At 34.3% G+C, this 18,065-nt stretch overlaps 3 protein-coding genes across 6 annotated transcripts; all 3 read right to left on the bottom strand.

Annotated features, from left to right (window-relative positions):
• Positions 1–6,908: 6,908 nt before the first annotated feature.
• LOC111438069 lies at positions 6,909–10,836 on the bottom strand. Of its 4 annotated transcripts, none has more exons than XM_023076031.1 (4): positions 10,692–10,836; positions 9,520–9,630; positions 8,382–8,526; positions 6,909–7,068 (listed from the first exon to the last, which is right to left on the bottom strand). In XM_023076031.1, the coding sequence occupies exons 1-4, from the start codon at positions 10,806–10,808 to the stop codon at positions 7,061–7,063; spliced, it is 381 nt and encodes a 126-aa protein (XP_022931799.1). In that variant the 5' UTR covers positions 10,809–10,836; the 3' UTR covers positions 6,909–7,060. The 4 variants fall into 4 exon arrangements, with proteins under 4 accessions (XP_022931799.1, XP_022931796.1, XP_022931800.1 ...); XM_023076028.1 differs by having other exon boundaries at positions 8,386–8,526; XM_023076032.1 differs by lacking the exon at positions 10,692–10,836 and adding an exon at positions 9,703–9,940 and having other exon boundaries at positions 8,386–8,526.
• An 821-nt stretch (positions 10,837–11,657) lies between these two features.
• On the bottom strand, positions 11,658–13,800 carry LOC111438062 (bax inhibitor 1-like). Its single transcript, XM_023076020.1, has 6 exons — positions 13,637–13,800; positions 12,898–13,041; positions 12,678–12,769; positions 12,224–12,410; positions 11,956–12,111; positions 11,658–11,872 (listed from the first exon to the last, which is right to left on the bottom strand). Exons 1-6 carry the CDS (start codon positions 13,751–13,753, stop codon positions 11,819–11,821), a joined length of 750 nt encoding a protein of 249 aa, XP_022931788.1. The 5' UTR covers positions 13,754–13,800; the 3' UTR covers positions 11,658–11,818.
• A 2,060-nt stretch (positions 13,801–15,860) lies between these two features.
• On the bottom strand, positions 15,861–17,806 carry LOC111438061 (bax inhibitor 1-like). The gene is made up of 6 exons (XM_023076019.1): positions 17,625–17,806; positions 17,091–17,234; positions 16,861–16,952; positions 16,495–16,681; positions 16,246–16,401; positions 15,861–16,142 (listed from the first exon to the last, which is right to left on the bottom strand). The coding sequence occupies exons 1-6, from the start codon at positions 17,739–17,741 to the stop codon at positions 16,086–16,088; spliced, it is 753 nt and encodes a 250-aa protein (XP_022931787.1). The 5' UTR covers positions 17,742–17,806; the 3' UTR covers positions 15,861–16,085.
• Positions 17,807–18,065: the final 259 nt, after the last annotated feature.

Genomic DNA, 18,065 nt, shown 5'->3' with positions numbered 1-18,065 from the left:
TTTTTTTTTTTTTTTTTTTTTTATTTCTATATAAGATAAGTAGGGACTAAATAGCGAGCGAAAAACATAATTTTAACTTGATAAGCACGTTCGCTATATTGATGATTTTTTAACTTGAACAATGAGCTTCATCCTTTCACTGGCTCGAGAGAGACTTAGCTTATGATTGAATCATAAATCAATCGTTCATTAGAGGTACTTAAGGTGAAAAATGTAATTACAAGATTGATTTGACTGTAGTGATTATATCCATGTGTTGTCGTACCGTGCATAAAAGTTCCACTTTTGGTTTGAAGTGAAAATTGATTAATTAAATAGTTTAATTGTTTTTATCAATTTTTCTATTAAATATATTAAATGTAAAAGTAGAAGATATATTTAATTTTTAAGTATTCAACTTAATATTTAATATATTTTTATTGTATTTGACCTATTTGATATTAAAATAATTAATGTATAAATACATTAAATAAAAATATATATTTAAAATTGGATTGAAATTGAAATTGGTTGAATATATATGGGAATATTTTATGATATTTAAATATAAATTAAATAAAAGTATATATTTTTAATATATTAGATATTAATATATTGTTTCAAATCGTGAAAGATGTCTCAAAGTTAAAGAATCTCACATCTCTTCATAATATTCTTTAGAGAGTTCATTCTACATTGTTTTTGTTTTTGTTTCGAGAGGTTATACAAAATTTGAGATTCTTTAACCAGAAAGAATTCAGTTTAGGTGTGGGATACCTATCTAGAAGTGTTCAACTCAATCATGTAGGATGGAATCATCAAAGATTTGACCTTTTCGAACTTTGTTTATAACTCACTATAGGCTCGAGAAACAAAGGGAAGATGTGTATGAATGAGATATATAGCAACAAGAAGAAGGAAAAGGATTGATCTTGTGTTCGAGTCATAACGATTTATGACAAGAGATTCAACGTTGGAGGAATTAGAGTAAGAAAATTAAGATCTGTTCATTCCCTACACAAGATGTGTCGAAGATAGTAGTGAACGCACTACGCCGATATTAGAGATTCTCTAATATAAGCAAATGAATCAAATCGTTAACCAAATTGAATGGAAAAAGCATACGAAAATAGACGAGGAATGAAGACTTACCACAAGTTGTGTGGTGGTCGTTGGATGAAGAAATGCCTACAAACTACAACCAAACAATGAAAAATGAATGGTCAATCAAAAGAGCGATCATCATCAAAGTTGAAAAGGCTAACCATCGACACGTTGAGGTTGTTATCAAAGTCGAAGAATGACGAAACAAAAAATCAAATGGACATCAAGCTCCACATTTCAGATGATGTCGCTTATATAGGTTTTTCATCTCATCCCGTGTGCACAACTATAGATTTAGAGATCTAGAGTCGCACTCTTATATACTGTAGGATAAATTGTGTCCATCGATATAACTACTTCATGTAAGTCGATCTTTCACAAGATACTTGTAACTATAGCTGAATCAAAAGTTCGTTTTACCCCTTATGATTACATCTTACACTTCAAGTATTATTCATCCTAAAATGAACACTTTCTTTATAGTCCAATCATAAACAAATTCCATCGTGAAGGAGTAAAAGTGTGAGGCTCAATTGTTTAAGTCCCAAAAATCAACATTTTAAAGAACTAATCAATCTATTTATCTTATATGGGAATGAGTGAATTTCATCTCATCAAACGTAAGTTCTTGCCTTTTTATTTGGTTGGAAAACTTACTACATTAGGGGTAAAAGTCACTCTTATGCTACAAATCAAAGGATAAGCCCTCACACGCTGGAGTTCATGACTTACTCAAAATTAAAATAATCCTTTTATAAAATATTAATATTCTCAATTAATAGATTTATAAAGAGAGATTAAATATTTTGTGGTATGGTCATATAGAAACTTATTGTGTATAATACCTCTATTCACAGATCTCTAGGTAAATGATTTGGATCAAACTATTTGTAATTATTACATTTGATCATAATAATATAGGACATCATCCGAAATAACACAGGTCTTCATGCATACAAAGTCAAAATGACGAAAATCTCAAAAAATTGCCCCAACGCTTTTCATTTTAATGGGAGTGAGAATATTTGCTAAAATCACCGTATCTAAATAGTGGTAAAAGTTCTCTATTTATAATCATTTACCGAATCAAATAAATTACAAATGATATGAAAATAGCATAAATGGGGAGAGTAATAAATGGATACAATATATTTGACTGTAATAAAAGGGAAAATATGATAACTATGGCGAGTCATAATGGAAGGAAAATATATAGATATTTGCCTATAATAAATAGTCAAATATAATACCTATTGTAAATCATAATGAAAGGCTAAATATCATACAAGATATTTGCCTATAATAAACGGTCAAATATGATACATTTGGTAAACCATAATTCAAGGCTAAATATTCTTAACACCATCTCGAAAGTGAAGCTTGGATTTAAAAAATTCAAATTGAGGTCGAAAAACACTTTTTGTGAAGATATCAGCAACTTGGAGATGGGAAAGTACATATTGTGTGAGAAGTTTGACAGCGATAACAAGTTCCCAAAGGAAATGATAATCTAGTTCAACATGTTTGCCCGCTTGTGAGAAACGGGATTAGAGCAAAAAATAATAATAATAATAACACTTTTGTTGTCACATAAGAGTAAGGGTCGCTGTGAAATAGGGATCTTAAGATCATGCAAAAGATTCGTAACTCAAAAAAATTCAGCAGCAGTCGTGGCAAGAGCATGATACTCAGATTTATAGCTGGAGCGTGAGACAGTAGGTTGCTTTTTGGCACTCTAAGAAACGAGATTGTTACCAAGATAAATAAAATAGTTGGATGTAGAACGACAAGTATCGGGACAACTAGCCCAGTTAGCATAAGAATAAGCCACTAGCGCACTAGGAACAATGAATGGACGAAAGGTAAGACCAAAATAGAGTGACAAAAGGTAAGACCAAAGTGGAGTATTCCCTTGACATGGTGAATAATGTGTTTCACAGCAAGAAAGTGATCTACAGTATGGGCATGCAAAAATTGAATGACAGAACTGACAGCATGAGCAATATCTGGATACGTAATGGTCAAGTACTGAAGGACGCTAACCAAAGATTGATAGAGAGTAGGATCAAAGAAAGGAGAATCATCAGCAGTCAAGTGATGAGAAACAACCATGCGGTGTGGACTGGTTTGCTATCAAGCAACTGAGCTTGAGTAAAAATATCTCGAGCATATTTTAACTGACTAATAAATAGACCATCAAGAGTGGGTGAATCTTCATGACCAAGAAAGTAATTAAGAGAACCTGAATCCTTGATAGCAAACTTAGAATGCGGCTTGCAGTAAAGCTGACAATAAGAGATGAGTTGTTTCCGGTAACAATAATGACATCAACATAAAGAAGCAGACAGATAAGATTAGATTGCTGATGAAAGACAAAAAAAGGACGTATCAGCACAACTGCAAGAAAAATCAAGTGAGAATGAATTAGCTAAAACGTTGAAAATAGGCACGAGGAGCTTGTTTTAAGCCATAGAGAGTTTTCTTTAATAGACAGACATGAGTAGGAAGTCGATGATCAATATATCCAAGAGTTTGTTCCATATGAACATTTTCAATAAGAGTGCCATTGAGGAAAACATTTTTGACATCAAGTTGCCGAAGAGGTCATTTATTTGTAATGGCAATAGAAAGCACAACACGGACAGTGGTAACTTTGACAACCGAATTGAAAATGTGAGTGTAGCCGAGACTAGGTACCTGAGCATAACCTTTGGCAACAAGACAGTGAATATATGAAACAGGAGAAAGAGTACTAGGGTAATGGGTAGGAATGCACTATTTTCTACGATCACAAGGTCCTTACCCATGTAATTTTTAGACTGACTCAAAATAGATGGGTTGACGGTCATATAAGCCGTAGCCCTAGAGCCCAAAAACCAATCAGTAGCTTCGAGTCCAGCAATAGAACCAGACGTGTTGAAGGCTTCAGCAAGGTGAGCATGAGCAGAATCAGGCCAAACATACCATGGTTGCAGCGGTCAGCATAATGGCCCTCAGTATCATCTCAACGCTAGCCTCTCGAGTCGTGTGGCTTAATTTCGTATTCTTTCACTTGAAATCATCCCCTTTTGTCCAATTAGCTCTATTATTTCTCCAAAAATGCTATGGTTAACAAAATTTAAAATTTAAAAATCAAAATCAAAATTTTCGTAGTTTAGAGTTAGATAGATATTTAAAAAAAAAAAAAAATTAACAATCATAAAGGCATTGGGTTATGCCCATTATTGCCTTCAATTCTAGAGAGAGGAGAATGTGTATGCAAAGTTTAGTGGGCACATGGAGGGAGATTAGACTCCATAATGAAGATAATATAACATATTCTTTAATTATATTTAAATATAATATCAAAAACTTAGAATATAAATTCATTTTCCTACCTCATTAACATAAATATAATTATTACCGACAAAATCATTTAATTAAAATATCAATCTGTCTAAATAATTTTTCGTTTTCAACTCGTTCTTTAGTTCAACACGTGAGATAAGAGAATTCAAATCTCTGACTTTTAATTAGTCTAGTGATGTTCAAAAAAATTAGATGATCCGAATAACTCGATCCGATCCAACCTGTATGATTTGGGTTGGATTATTAATTTATTTGTGAAAACTTTATGAATTGAATTTCTTCTCGTCCTTTGATTAATTTTTTTATTAAAAAATTTAGGTTTTTGTTTATGATACGATAATCTATGCATTTATTTATTTTATTTTTATTATTATTTATTCTCCGACCATTCTTAAAAATAATTTTTAACTATTTGTAAAGTAATTTTATTGAAATTGAGTTGTAAATGGTAATGAATATGATTTCCTATTAAAACCAAGTTACCACGGCATGAATAACATTATAATGCGTGAAAATTTTATTTAAAGGAAATATTTAATAGCTAGATCATGGACTCACACATTTATTATAAAATCATTAAAATAATGTAGCAAAAAATAAATAATACTAATTTAAATAAACTAAAGAAAATAAAGTATTTGCTCGGATCTAAATTAAGATCTATGAAAGAAAAACAATGTGGATGCATCTACCTTAATTTTGGTCTCATGGTCGTTACTACAACGTTGTCATTCGTGCAGAGGGGCGTGGAGTGAGAGCCATTTGAGTAGTAGAAATGGAAGAATGGAAAGAATAATAACAGGGGAGAGGGGCGAGAGCCATTTGATCAGTAGAAAAAGTTGAAAAATCAGTGCTGAGTCCACGAAGGAATTGGTGCACTTTATCAATGTCCTCGACGGGTCTGCCAATGGCATGAAATTGGTCACAAATTGTTTTGAAGGTACGTGCATAACTAAGAATGATGGTTGAACATAGTTTCTAACACAAGCCAAACGTCACGTGCAGTGGAGAGACCAACGACAACAATGACTTCTTCGATGAGAGAGGAGAGTAGGAGACAGAGAAGCTGTTAATTTTCCACGCCAAATATTTGGTGTTGAATGTTGAGGAGGTTTCTAGTTCAAAGCAAGGTGGTGGAACCACAGTTCCATCAACATAGCCCAGCATGTCTTAACTCTCAAGGAGAGGAAGAAGTTAGCTTTTTCAAAGAAGATAATTGGAGGAACAAAGTTTGATGGTGATCATATGGATTACAGTGTTGCAAGTAAGAATATCATAAGAGAATTCGAAAGTCAGAGAGAAAAAAAAGGATGAGGGTTGTTAAACCGAAAGTGATCTGATACCATGAGAATATTTACTAAAACCACCCCACGGTGAAATTTCTCTACTTATGATCATTTACAGAATAGAGAAATATGGTAAATTACAACCTATAATAAACGGTTAAATATGATACATATGTTAAACCATAATTCAAAGCTAAATATCCCTAACAAACTGGATATCCACTCCACAGACGAGCTCATACACGTACCCTTGAACATGACCTTCAACTAGTGTACATTCACGTTATCGGTATACTATAGAGGGAAGGGAGCGCACATAGTATCGTAGTATACACAATACCTATACACATCCATACTACCCATAGCAAATATATTAATTTAAATGAGGTTGCCATGTCATCTTTTCTATAATTAAAAAAAAAAAGATTTTTTTGAATAATTAAAATCAATAATTTAGGGATATTAATTGAAAATGACGTATGGTGAAAAGGGTTTTTTTTTTTTTTTCCATAAAGAAAATCAATTAATTTATTGAAATTTAAATCCATATTTGATGTAATTGGTTGTTTTATTATTTTTATATGGAATATTAAATCAAATTCATTTTCCTTTTATTTTGGACTACTTATCTCTTATAATGTCTTATCCTCCACACTTTACTATAATTTATTTATTTATTTATTGTTTGTTTGTCTTTGATATTTTCTAAGATTAATCCATCCAAAATAGCTTACATACACTTCAATAAATTTATAGCTTAAATATTTTCAATCTAGTCCTTGTATTTTTAAAATATTCATTTTGGTACTGATATATTTTAATATATTTTAATGGTGATGATTTTAATTTTTATTTACAAAATTTTAACATAAAATTTAGGGAAAAAAGAGTTAAAATGAAAATTAACGGACCAAAATGAATATTTTGAAAGTATATTACCAAATAAAATAATATTTAAACCTAAATTTATTAAGCTTATAAATTAAATTATTAAATATTTTTTAGTAAAATTTAACTATAAATTTGTGAGGATCAATTTTGAAATGAATGGTTTTTATGGTCCCACTTGATCCAGGAAATGGTTCGATCGGTGGATAATATTCGAATGGTCAACCAACGCATAGACGTGGTGGTCATAAGTCTACATCATTCAATTAATTTTCGGACGATTGAAAAAAAAGACAAGATACGTTGGAAGACAAAACATGAAAAGAACTAGAGATTCGATTAGTCGAGATTTGTGAGTTGAAATTTCACCTCGACCATCATTGATTTAACAAATTATTTATAAACATAGTCTAAAGAAGCCTCGTTTTCACGTATATGCACAATTCTTCACTGTTTCATCGACCTGTATAAAGTTCAATTGATAAAGATATCGGTAATCTCAAACAATGCATGAGCATCACAAACAAATCGACGGTCATGATTTTCTTATAGAATTCAACGTGATTTTCGAGTAATGACATGTAACCTCATCCATTTGAAATTGGGACAACCTTAATTTGATGAATCATGTGTTCATATTTAAATGTTGGAGAGGAAGAAGGGGGCATCAATATTGTTACAAGAAAAGTCAAGAACTTGAATTTAAAGATTCAAATTGGTCCACCTTCCAAAATTCAAGATGTGGTCATTAACAACAAACAAAAAACATTAATGAATGGGTCAAGTCCTCCTTGGGAAACCTCGTTCTCATCACGAATTTTTAGGATAAAGATGTGAGATCACACGTCGGTTGGAGATGTGAATGAAACATTTCTTATAAAGATGTGGAAACCTTTCCCTAGTAGACGCGTTTTAAAATCGTGAGGCTGACGGTAATACGTAACGGGCCAAAATGGATAATATCGGCTAATAGTGGGTTTGAGTTGTTACAAAAGATGATCAATTCAAGGATAAGAATTTTGCTAGCGTTAGGTGTGAGTTGTTACAAAAGATGAACAATTCAAGGATAAGAGTTCTTGGGTTTAGTTCGAGTAATTCTAGCATTTAATCTTAATCTAGATGGATTTGATGGTGAGGTGAGGGTTTCGAATATTTGAAGACATCCTCCAAAACCAAGAAGGAAAGAATACGAGCGGAATATCAAGAAAACTGTGAGATCCCACGTTGGTTGGAGAGGAAACTAAACAATTTTTACAAGGGTGTGGAAACCTCTCTCTAGCAGACGTGTTTTAAAAACTTTAAGGAGAAGTCCAGATGGGAAAGCCCAAAGAGAACAATATCTACTAGTTGTTACAAATGGTATCAGAGGCGACGCTGAACTCTAAAGGAGGGTGGACTATAAGATCCCACATCAATTGGAGAGAGGAACGAGTGTCAGTGCTGGGCTTTGAAGGGGGATGGGATTGTGAGATCTCACATCGGTTGGAGAGGGTCGAAGCATTCTTTATAAGGGTGTAGAAACAAACCTTAAGAGGGGATTCTGGAAGGAAAAGCCCAAAGAGAACAATATCTTCTAGTGGTGGGCTCGGCTCGTGTTATTACAAAAACCAACCTCCAAAATGAGCCCAACAAGGGTTTCAGTCAAGCAAACTAAGACAAATCAAATCAGTAGCACCAAAATTGCACAAAAACAGACATCATTAATCTAATCAAATCATCAGTAAAGTTGGTGATTGTGTTGATTTTTGTCAGTTTGAAGGGTATTGGTAAATTTACCTGCCTCAGCTTTTTCAAACAAAGCCTGCGGCTGCATCACTTTAACCATGTTCTTCATACTTCTCTCTTCTCCTTCCAGTTGTACTTTCATTAATGCCTCTGCTTCTTTGTGAATTGGCTTGAAGTATTCTTCAATGGCAGACTCCTGCATTGTACAAAGTTCTGTCATAGATAATAAGATGATTGCGCCTCTCGAGGGCCCGATCTGTGACACCTCTCGTATACCCATCTTCCTGTGTTTAGGCTGCCTTTTAACAACCCTCCCAATGATAAATTCTATCCCACATCACTACTGGATGTACTACTAACTTTCGTGCCCGTAAAACGGTAACGCATAGCATTATTAACTAATCGAAACTAGAAATAACTTAAGTGAGTATGCTAATTCAGTTGAATGCATTAATCACCATGTCTTATAGAAAGTAAAGGTCCATCTCCCAATCTGCATTTCTTGTGTATGTGTAAGTTCCTTCTTTTTGTGTGTTGCTTTTGTGTCACGAGAAATATTAGGACCAGATGAACGGAACATTCTTTATAAGGGTGTGGAAACCTCTCTCTAACAAACACGTTTTAAAAACATTGAGGGGAAACTTGAAACGAAAGCCCAAAGAGAACAACATTTGCTGGCGGTGGGCTTGGACTGTTATAAATGGTATCAGAGCCAGACACCGAACGATGTGTTAGCGAGGAGGCTGAACCCCGAAGGGGGATGGACACCATGCGGTGTGCAAGCAAGGATGCTAGGCCCTAATGGGGGGTGGATGGGGGTCCCACATCGATTGGAGAGGGAAACGAGTGCTAGAGAGGACGCTGGGCACCCAAAGGGAGGTGTGGATTGTGAGATCTCACATCGATTGGATAGGGGAACGAAACATTCTTTATAAGGGTGTGGAAACCTCTCCTTAGTAGACGCGTTTTAAAAACCTTGAAGAAAAACCCGAAAGGGAAAGCCAAAAGAGATGTTGACAGATTATGAATATGGTAAGCTCTTTAACTACACACACACACACGTGTGTTCGTGCTAATCTTGTTATGGTTTTCTTATAAAAACAACGACATGATTTTCCCCGGGAGCTGAAAATCGGAGAAGAAACGTTTCTAATATGAAATCCATCCTAAAGAAAAATGAGTATCTTACTGTTTCCTCTAACTTCTTATTTAGAGTTTGCATCTCCTCAACCATGCGACGAACTTCTCCTAAGATAGCCTGTTGGGGTACCTTTCTTATGGCAACTTTTCTTTCCTCCGCCTGGCAAAGGGTAAAACACCATTACAACATATAAAGCTTGTTCGCAAACAAGTTAGAAAGTTTTAAACACACATAAACACAGCCCCTTACACATGAACACTTAAATATCCACATAATGACGATGAAATTCTGATCAAAATGAAGGTTTGAATAACTCAGCAGCAATCTTCAAATGGTTTTAGAGCTCCTCCATTGCTCTCAAGATTCCAAGAAACCGAACTCAATCCATCTCGCTTTTTCGATCCAAACCATACAAGTTAAGTTGTCCCTAAACCTGACCATAAGTAATTTGTCAACAAAAGAAGGATGAAGAAAAGGAAATACCAAGCAAAGTAGGAAACCATTACTTCCAAATGGATGGCTGATTCATTTTTAAGTGGGTAATGATAATGAAGTTGCATTTAGAAAGAAACTCATATTCGTAACTTCACTATAAAGACAGGACAAGTTAGCCCAATGACCAAGAAAGTAACCTTGAGAAATATATTGATCGAACCAACAAAAGTATATCCTGAGAATGGTTAAGAAGATACTGATAAGGGATGTATGGATTCTCAAGAAGAGAGGAGATGAGGTGGTCCCCGGAAGCGCTAAGATCCCACGAGAGAATAGAAAGTTGGATCTCCATTGGATCTCCCCTGAATCGACCCATCTATCCTCCCAAGGAGAAGTTTGGTTTGAAACCCTGGTTCATCTATCCTCCTAAGGAGAAGTTAGCTAGGTATTATATTTTCTACCAAAAGGTCATATCAAGGATTCAATATACATTTACTAAATGCAGTTTTCACAGCTGAAGAACAGCTGACTACATTTCACTCATCTCTGTTCCTCAATCATTCAAATTGAAGGTTGTTCAAACAGGAATTATTTCTCATTTCCCAGCACAAAATGGCAGAGAAGTGTGCATTTTCCCTCATTGGGTTCTAATTTCAGTGTAGATGATAACCAACTCCATCATTTCAAAGCCAAGAAGAACACCATGATAGAACAAAAACCCAGGAATATAAACTGCATAATCAGAAGAAAACGGAAGCAAAATCGAAAGATCCAACACCAAGTACCTGTTTGAGACGCTTTTGGATCTCCAACCTAAAGGATCGAATCCGGCGCTGTTCATAGCCGGAGAGGACCCTGACGTAGAAGAGGGCTCTTCGTCCAAACTCTAAAACCTTGTCCATCCAAATCCCTCCCTGCAAACTCCCTTTCTCTTCGCGGTTTGCTTCCAAGCTTATATACACAGCTTCGTCGAGCTGGGGTTTAAGAATTAAGATGATTTTGCTTTCGTTTACATTTACATTGTGCAAATATTATTCGTTACATCATAATTTTGCTTTTTGTTTATGAATTTGAAATTCTTGAAATTCTTTAGTTTTATATCTAATCAATTTATTGATGGTAAAAATGATGAATATGTAATAGATTTCGACCTTTATTAAATTTAAAATGTGGTTGAATATGTTATAATCTTATTACACACTAAACAAGCACGAGATTTGAACATTTGACCATATGATCGAACGTACATATTTTATATTAGTTAAATTACGATTATATTGACTACTACTTAGGGACTAACACAAACTTAAAAATTAAGAGGATTTATATATACCTTATAAAATTTAAGAGATTAACATCATAGTTCAAATTACACAAGAAGCCAAACATTACCGATAAAAACCAATATCGTATGAAAACACATAAAGACAACTAAGAACATTATCCAGATGTGTCTAATATGTATGTATATGTATGACGAAAATCCCCTTTAGAGTGTTTGACTTTAAATTAAAAAATAATAAACAATCTCTAAACAGAAAAGTAAAAAGTGATTCAATTTTTTAAAGAAACTTTTGGGAGGAGTTATGTTAATCAAATGGGATTGGTTCTGAATGAAATCACCCAAGACACCTGAAAACCCACAACATAAGGAATGACAGAGATTAAGATGAACAGAGATCCCTCTCTCTCTCTCTCTCCTCTCTCCGACATCCCTTTTTCAGCATGGGAGAGAGAAAAACATACAAAACTGATATGAAATTCAAGCCCCTTCCATTGTGTCCATTGTCCAATCAGAAACACACATCAATCAGTTCAGTTATCACAAAATCCATTACAATCTACAAACAACATCCAAACACATTGGGGTTAACTATAACAGAGACAGAGAGTTCTTGAGTCCCATGCTTGTTCAGTCCCTCCTCTTCTTCCTCTCCCTCTCGTTCTTCTCAGCTGAGTTCTTAAGCTGCACACCATAGTAAACAAACATTTACAACAATTCCCATTTCAGCTAATCAACCAATTTCAACACAACCACAACTTGCTTACCATTATAATCAGAATTCGGACAAAAACAGCGACGAAATCGGTGAAGAGAGTCAATGCGTGCTTCACGTAATCCACATCACCGAGATGTGCCTTCTCAATTATCTCCTGAGTATCAACTACCATGTACCCCACGAACACCAACAGCCCGAAGTACAACTACAGATGCAACAAACAAGACAATATCAAGTCAGACCAGACCTACTGCAATTGGCTGACTGCTTCCACTACTTCCAAGCCATGGAAAAGATATAAACAAGAGTATCCATACCTCAAACTTGAAAAGGGCGGTAGAACCACCGAATATAGAGGAGGCAAAATGTAGCCAGAGTAACATTGATACGCCGGACGAAAGCAAGCCACCGAGATAAAGGAATTCTCTTCGTCTTGCCAACAAGGCTGCTGCTGAGAAACAACCGAAGGCAACCGCAGTTCCCACAAAAGCGCTCACAAGAACACTGGGAACAACCAAATTTGTGAGTCAATACAAAAATAATCATAAGTAAATATTGATTCCCAAAATCAAGTGAACATGGTATGTGAGATCCCACATCAGTAGGGGAGGAGAATGAAGCATTCTTTATAAGGGTGTAGAAAGCCTAAAGAGAACAATATCCGCTAGCGGTGAGCTTGGGCTGTTACATGGTTAATGCCCACCGCTGATATATCAATGGTGTACCTACATATAGGTATTCAAATAAATAACCACCCAGATTTGATTTTACCTTGGGTCAATCTCGACAGCCAGATGAATCAAAGGACCGATCGAAGCCCCTTCAAGAAGGGCAGCCCCCAATAAAATAGACGCCCTCTTTTTCTGAATACAAAAATGCGTGACACAAAACAAAAATTAGAATGTTAGCAACAAAAACAAACAGAGAGAGAATGCATATATAAAGAGAAGACAAATATACAACGGAGAAAAGAGGTTATAAAACAGCTTACCTCCTCATAAGGAGGGGTGGCCATTAACCATGTGATACATCCAATAGATGCAAGTGTTGTGAGAATACCGCCAATGTTCCAAAGTATATGTAGATATGCTCCAGCAGCAGATGCCACTAAAGCACAACCAAGAGTGAGGTAAACCTGCAGATTTGAAGTACTTAGCATCATTAGTCTCATTTGATAACAACACATATCGATATAGGTACATATGAAAACAGCAAAAGAAAGTTAAAACTAGAAATAATCCAATGAACTAATTGGTTAGGTTCAGCCAAGAAGAACCAGAAGTTCCAACTCTGAGGTAAAAACTGAAAGCCGAAAGGTAAATAACATAGGGAGTGTTTTTCTATCAATTCAACCCAAATCCAATCGAGAATTCTTCACCCAAACACAATTAAATCCTCTGTTCTGAGTATCAAATTCACCCGTAATCCCATGTTCAATAATTCATGTACCATTTAGATTTCCTCTACCAAAAATACCATTTCGCTGATTTAAAAAACAAGATAGTGAATCATCCAAGATTGTGGAAAACCCTAGACCAAAATTGAAAGATAACTCATCAAATTCTTGTCTAAACCCGTTCAAAATTAACCATCACGGCCATGAAAAGCATAAAACAAGAGCCGAAAATATCAATTAGAAACATCGATTCCACAAAACAGGATAAATCAAGATCCACGGTGAAATATATATAGAAAGAAGGCAAACAAAACAAATTTGTACAGAAACTGACCCGCTGAAGATGAGATTGAACGGCCGGAGAAATCTGCCGGAAGTTCTTGAGGGAATCATAGCTCCAACGGCTTCTGGATCCGGATTGAGAATCGAAGAAAGACGAGAATGCGTCCATGGCGTTGAAAAAATTTCTTAGAGAGTACGTCAAACAAACTGTGCGTAAAACAATCTCTTCACGAATGAGAGATATATAGAAATGAAGTCAAGTTTCTAGATTATTCGGATTCTCTATTTTGCCCCTGTTATTTTAACTTAATTACAAAAATGGGTTTTTCTTTTTTATTTTATATATTATACGTAATATAGAAATAAAAAAAAATGGTTAAATTATTGAAAATGTCTCGAAATTTATATTTTGTATAAAAAAATATTCATTAATTTTTATCATTTTATTAATATTTTTAAATTTTCATAAAAAAATTGGAAAATGTGTTACGACATCACAAACATACAATACATGACATCGTACATCATCACACAACGTAATATTATGGTGCATGCGCCATCATCATACAATTCTTCCAACTCCAACAATAGAATTACTTACCGAGTATTTCTTAAAATATTCAAGCGATGTGCTACTCTTATATTTTAGGTAAAGGTAAAGTGCCCTTACATGGATGATAGTGATAGGATAGTTGTGCGCCCTGTATCATGGTCATGTTCGTCCAAGGCGTGTTGCCCATGGCTGCATGCCTATGACAAGCCAAACCCTTTATGCCTTTCTATATTTAGTGTTTTACTTTTGTATTTCTAGGAAGTGCGACGTTTCAGAAATATCATATCTAGGCCTGACAGACATGAAATGCCTCAGAATGTACTATAGGGGGACACGACTAGTTGTCAACTTCTCTCTACCCAAGATTATATACTGTGAGCCTTGTTATTTTTCTCTTGCTTGCTTGTATAACGTCTTTTCTAAAAATCTCTCTCTGCCCTCGTTTTCTAAAACCTTCTCTTAAAACTAAGGTCAGAGGCTTGAGCATACGTCGCTTGGGCGTAAACGATGCAAGAACGAATTAGCTTAACTCATTTATCGTTGGAAAGTGAGTGTCACACAATCGCAAGTCTGCTGCCATCAAAAGTGTGATTATGACACCTTGTACCCTTGGATGGATGAGAGTAAGATAGTAGTATGCATTATTTTCTGTTAGTAGTTTTACATGTATTGAAGTGACTTGGAGTAAATTAATTAAAACATCCAAATTAATATTTAATATATTATAAGTATTAAATATAAAAAAGAAAATATAATTATTTTGAAAAAGAACAAAATAAATTTAAATTTGATGCATTAAGTACTAAAATAACTAAATTATATGAGACACGCTAAATAAATATATTTTTTAAATGAGTTGAATATAGTGTGATTATTTTGTTATATTTATAAATGTTTTAAATAAAACGTAATAGTTAATATATTATATTGAATATTGAAATATATTTAGATTTGGGAAAAATAGAATAATAGAGAATTCTGTAGACATTTCCGTCGCAATTTCTGGGAGATTTTATTATTATTATTTATTATTTGAAGCAAATTTAATGCTCAGTCATAACCAGGAAGATATTAAATCTTGGAGACCAAGGTTTATCATTTTCAACCATTTGTGTTCGATTTACATGTTTTATTTTAATTTTTAATAAAATAAATAAATTTTCTCTCTTAAATTTTTTATGCGATTCAAAATAGACTAAATAAGACTAATTTTAAGCAAATTCAAGAAATATTTAAATTGATAATAAAGAGATTAATGGTTGCTTTCTTAGTATTAACGCAGTATCTTTATTTAGATTAAGAATATTAATAAAACTTTTTTTTAAAATTTAAATGTATTTTTAAAATTAAGAATATTAATAAAACTTTTTTTTAAAATTTAAATGTATTTTTAAATTATTAAGTCATAAAAATATTAGTTTTAATAAAATGAAGATTCTAACAAAAATAATACATCGTAACAAAAATGGAAATAATAAATAAATAAAACAAAAACACGGAGTTTAATTCTTAATCTCACCGACTGTGAGGGAATGGAATTCTCTCAATCAAACCGACTTAGACGACTGACTTGTTTCAGACGCAAACCTTGACTTACTTAGAAGGCTTCAAATGGGATGCCCACCAAATTGAGATGAAATTAAATTTACCAAAATCTTACACACACAAATATGTAATTTTTTTTTTTAATTAAAAATTAAAATATATTCGTAGCTTCATGATATATATGACTCACTTTGCCTAAAATTCTGGAATAAGAAAAAAGCACAAATTAAAAGTTGACAACGAACAGGAGAAGGAACCAAGAACATTTCACAGCGGTGGAAAAGTAAGGAACAAAAACTAAGTCCCTATCTTATTTCTCTGCTTAAACAAGCAAAATTACAAGAACAGCCTACCACAATTTACAATATATCCACCACAAAGCGTAGCATTTGGGGTTTAGCATCTAGTCCCTCCTCTTCTTCTTCTTCTTCTTCTCATTCTTCTCTGCAGTGTTCCTTAGCTGCACAATAGTAACCCAATTGGTAATGGAAAAGAAACACCCATTTCATATCAATCACCCAAAGTAATGTTTATAAGCTTAAGCATTTTGCACCTCAACTCACCATTATAATGAGAATTCGGACAAAAACACCGATGAAATCGGTGAACAGGGTCAGTGCATGCTTCACATAGTCCATATCACCAACATGTGCCCTCTCAATTATCTCTTGAGTATCAACTACCATGTAGCCCACAAACAGCAAAAGCCCAAAGTACAACTACAAGTAAATGCAGCAAACCAAGTGAAATTGAGGAAAAGTCTTCTACAAGGGGATTATTTCTTACTCCAAATTCAACACTGATATACGTACCTCAAATTTGAAAACGGCAGTAGAACCACCGAAAATGGAGGAGGCGAAATGCAACCAGAGTAACATTGATATTCCAGAAGAAAGTAGGCCACCCAGATAGAGGAATTCTCTGCGTCTTGCCAACATGGCTGCAGCTGAGAAACAACCAAAGGCCACCGCAGTTCCCACGAAGGCACTGACAAGAACACTGGAAACAACACCATTTACAAAATCATCACTCCTTTAGAACCAAGAATGTAAAAACAACCCCAGCCAATTACAGAGGCCGAATAACTAGATGAGCAAATCACAAAACTACGGTCAAAGGAATAATAAGAACCGTTCACTACTCCAAAAGATGGAATAAACAAAGAATTCATAGCGTACCTCGAGTCAATCTCAATAGCTAAACCAATCAAAGGACCAATTGAAGCTCCTTCGAGAAGAGCAGCCGCCATTAGAATAGAAATCCTCTTTTTCTGATGACAAATAACAAGACATAAAACAAAAACATAGATATTAAGAGCATAAAAAAAAAAAAAACAGAGAAAGCATAAACATAAATCACACATACAACAGTGAGGTAACAAAATGATAAAATGGTTAAAGAAACCTACCTCTTCATAAGGAGGAGTGGCCATCAGCCATGCGATGCTTCCAACACCTGCAAGCGTTGTGAGAATACCACCAATGTTCCAAAGGATATGCAGATATGCTCCAGCAGCTGATGCAACTAAAGCACAACCGAGAGTAAGGTAAACCTGCAGATTCGAAATACTCCACAAAATTAATTCTATAGAAAGAGAGAACTCACAGATCAATTGCATGTAACATCCAACAGCTCAAAAGAAAATGGAACAAACGGAAAAAAAAAAAAAAAGACCTATCGAATATAAGAATCCAAGAGACAACACTACGAACCATCAACAACCGACCGATAAATACATTCTTACAGAAATCTTCGAACCTAAATCGAAAGTCTATTAAATTCATTTCGTTTAAACTCATTCGCACAACAACAACCTCGTACACGAGAAACGTAAATCGAGAAATCCAAATCCTAATTTAGAACCATCGTTTCTGGATGAAATCACGACAGATATGGGAATACATCGAAGGAAAAAAAAAAGAAAAGAATAGAGGAACGGTACCATCTGGAGATGAGATTGAACGACCGGCGAAATCTGCCGGAAGTTCTTGAGAGAATCATAGCTCCAACGGTTTCTGGATTCTGCTTGAGAATCAAAGAAAGATGAAAATGCTTCCATTTGATCGCTTCGAAAACTAACAGAGCAAATACGAACGACGAGGAACCGAAATTAAGGAAATCGGGTGTTCATTGAAGAGTTATATAAGGATGCAGGCAAGTTTCTAGATTATTCGGATTCACCATTTTGCCCCTGTTCTTTCCAGCTATTTACCAGAAATGGTTTTTTTTGGTATTTTAATTTTAAAATATAACATCTATTAATATTGAATATAGTTTACAGAAACTTATAGATTCATCTAGATTATTAAAAAAGGAAAGGGAAAAAAAAAAAAAAGCATTCATGGGATTTTAAGGAGAAATATTTACATTAGCTGGCGTACAC

Source organism: Cucurbita moschata, unplaced genomic scaffold, assembly GCF_002738365.1.
Source record: "Cucurbita moschata cultivar Rifu unplaced genomic scaffold, Cmos_1.0 Cmo_Scf00070, whole genome shotgun sequence".
In the NCBI taxonomy this organism is placed as follows: Eukaryota; Viridiplantae; Streptophyta; class Magnoliopsida; order Cucurbitales; family Cucurbitaceae; genus Cucurbita; species Cucurbita moschata.
The sequence above is the reverse complement of the archived record's forward strand: the minus strand, read 5'-3'. Positions and strand labels throughout refer to the sequence as shown.

What these genes read in the sequence shown, in the direction of transcription:
- LOC111438069 (XM_023076028.1), bottom strand. Translation starts at nt 10,808, where the DNA reads ATGGACAAGGTTTTAGAGTTTGGACGAAGAGCCCTCTTCTACGTCAGG. An exon ending in TCCAAAAGCGTCTCAAACAG is followed by an intron (nt 9,631 to 10,691) that starts GTACTTGGTGTT and finishes ACCCTTTGCCAG; the next exon opens with GCGGAGGAAAGAAAAGTTGC. An exon ending in CTTTGTTTGAAAAAGCTGAG is followed by an intron (nt 7,069 to 8,385) that starts GCAGGTAAATTT and finishes AACTTTATACAG; the next exon opens with GTCGATGAAACAGTGAAGAA.
- LOC111438062 (XM_023076020.1), bottom strand. Translation starts at nt 13,753, where the DNA reads ATGGACGCATTCTCGTCTTTCTTCGATTCTCAATCCGGATCCAGAAGC. An exon ending in CCGCCCTTTTCAAGTTTGAG is followed by an intron (nt 12,112 to 12,223) that starts GTATGGATACTC and finishes TTGCATCTGTAG; the next exon opens with TTGTACTTCGGGCTGTTGGT. An exon ending in TCCGAATTCTGATTATAATG is followed by an intron (nt 11,873 to 11,955) that starts GTAAGCAAGTTG and finishes TATGGTGTGCAG; the next exon opens with CTTAAGAACTCAGCTGAGAA.
- LOC111438061 (XM_023076019.1), bottom strand. Translation starts at nt 17,741, where the DNA reads ATGGAAGCATTTTCATCTTTCTTTGATTCTCAAGCAGAATCCAGAAAC. An exon ending in CCACTCCTCCTTATGAAGAG is followed by an intron (nt 16,953 to 17,090) that starts GTAGGTTTCTTT and finishes ATTTGTCATCAG; the next exon opens with AAAAAGAGGATTTCTATTCT. An exon ending in TCCGAATTCTCATTATAATG is followed by an intron (nt 16,143 to 16,245) that starts GTGAGTTGAGGT and finishes ACTATTGTGCAG; the next exon opens with CTAAGGAACACTGCAGAGAA.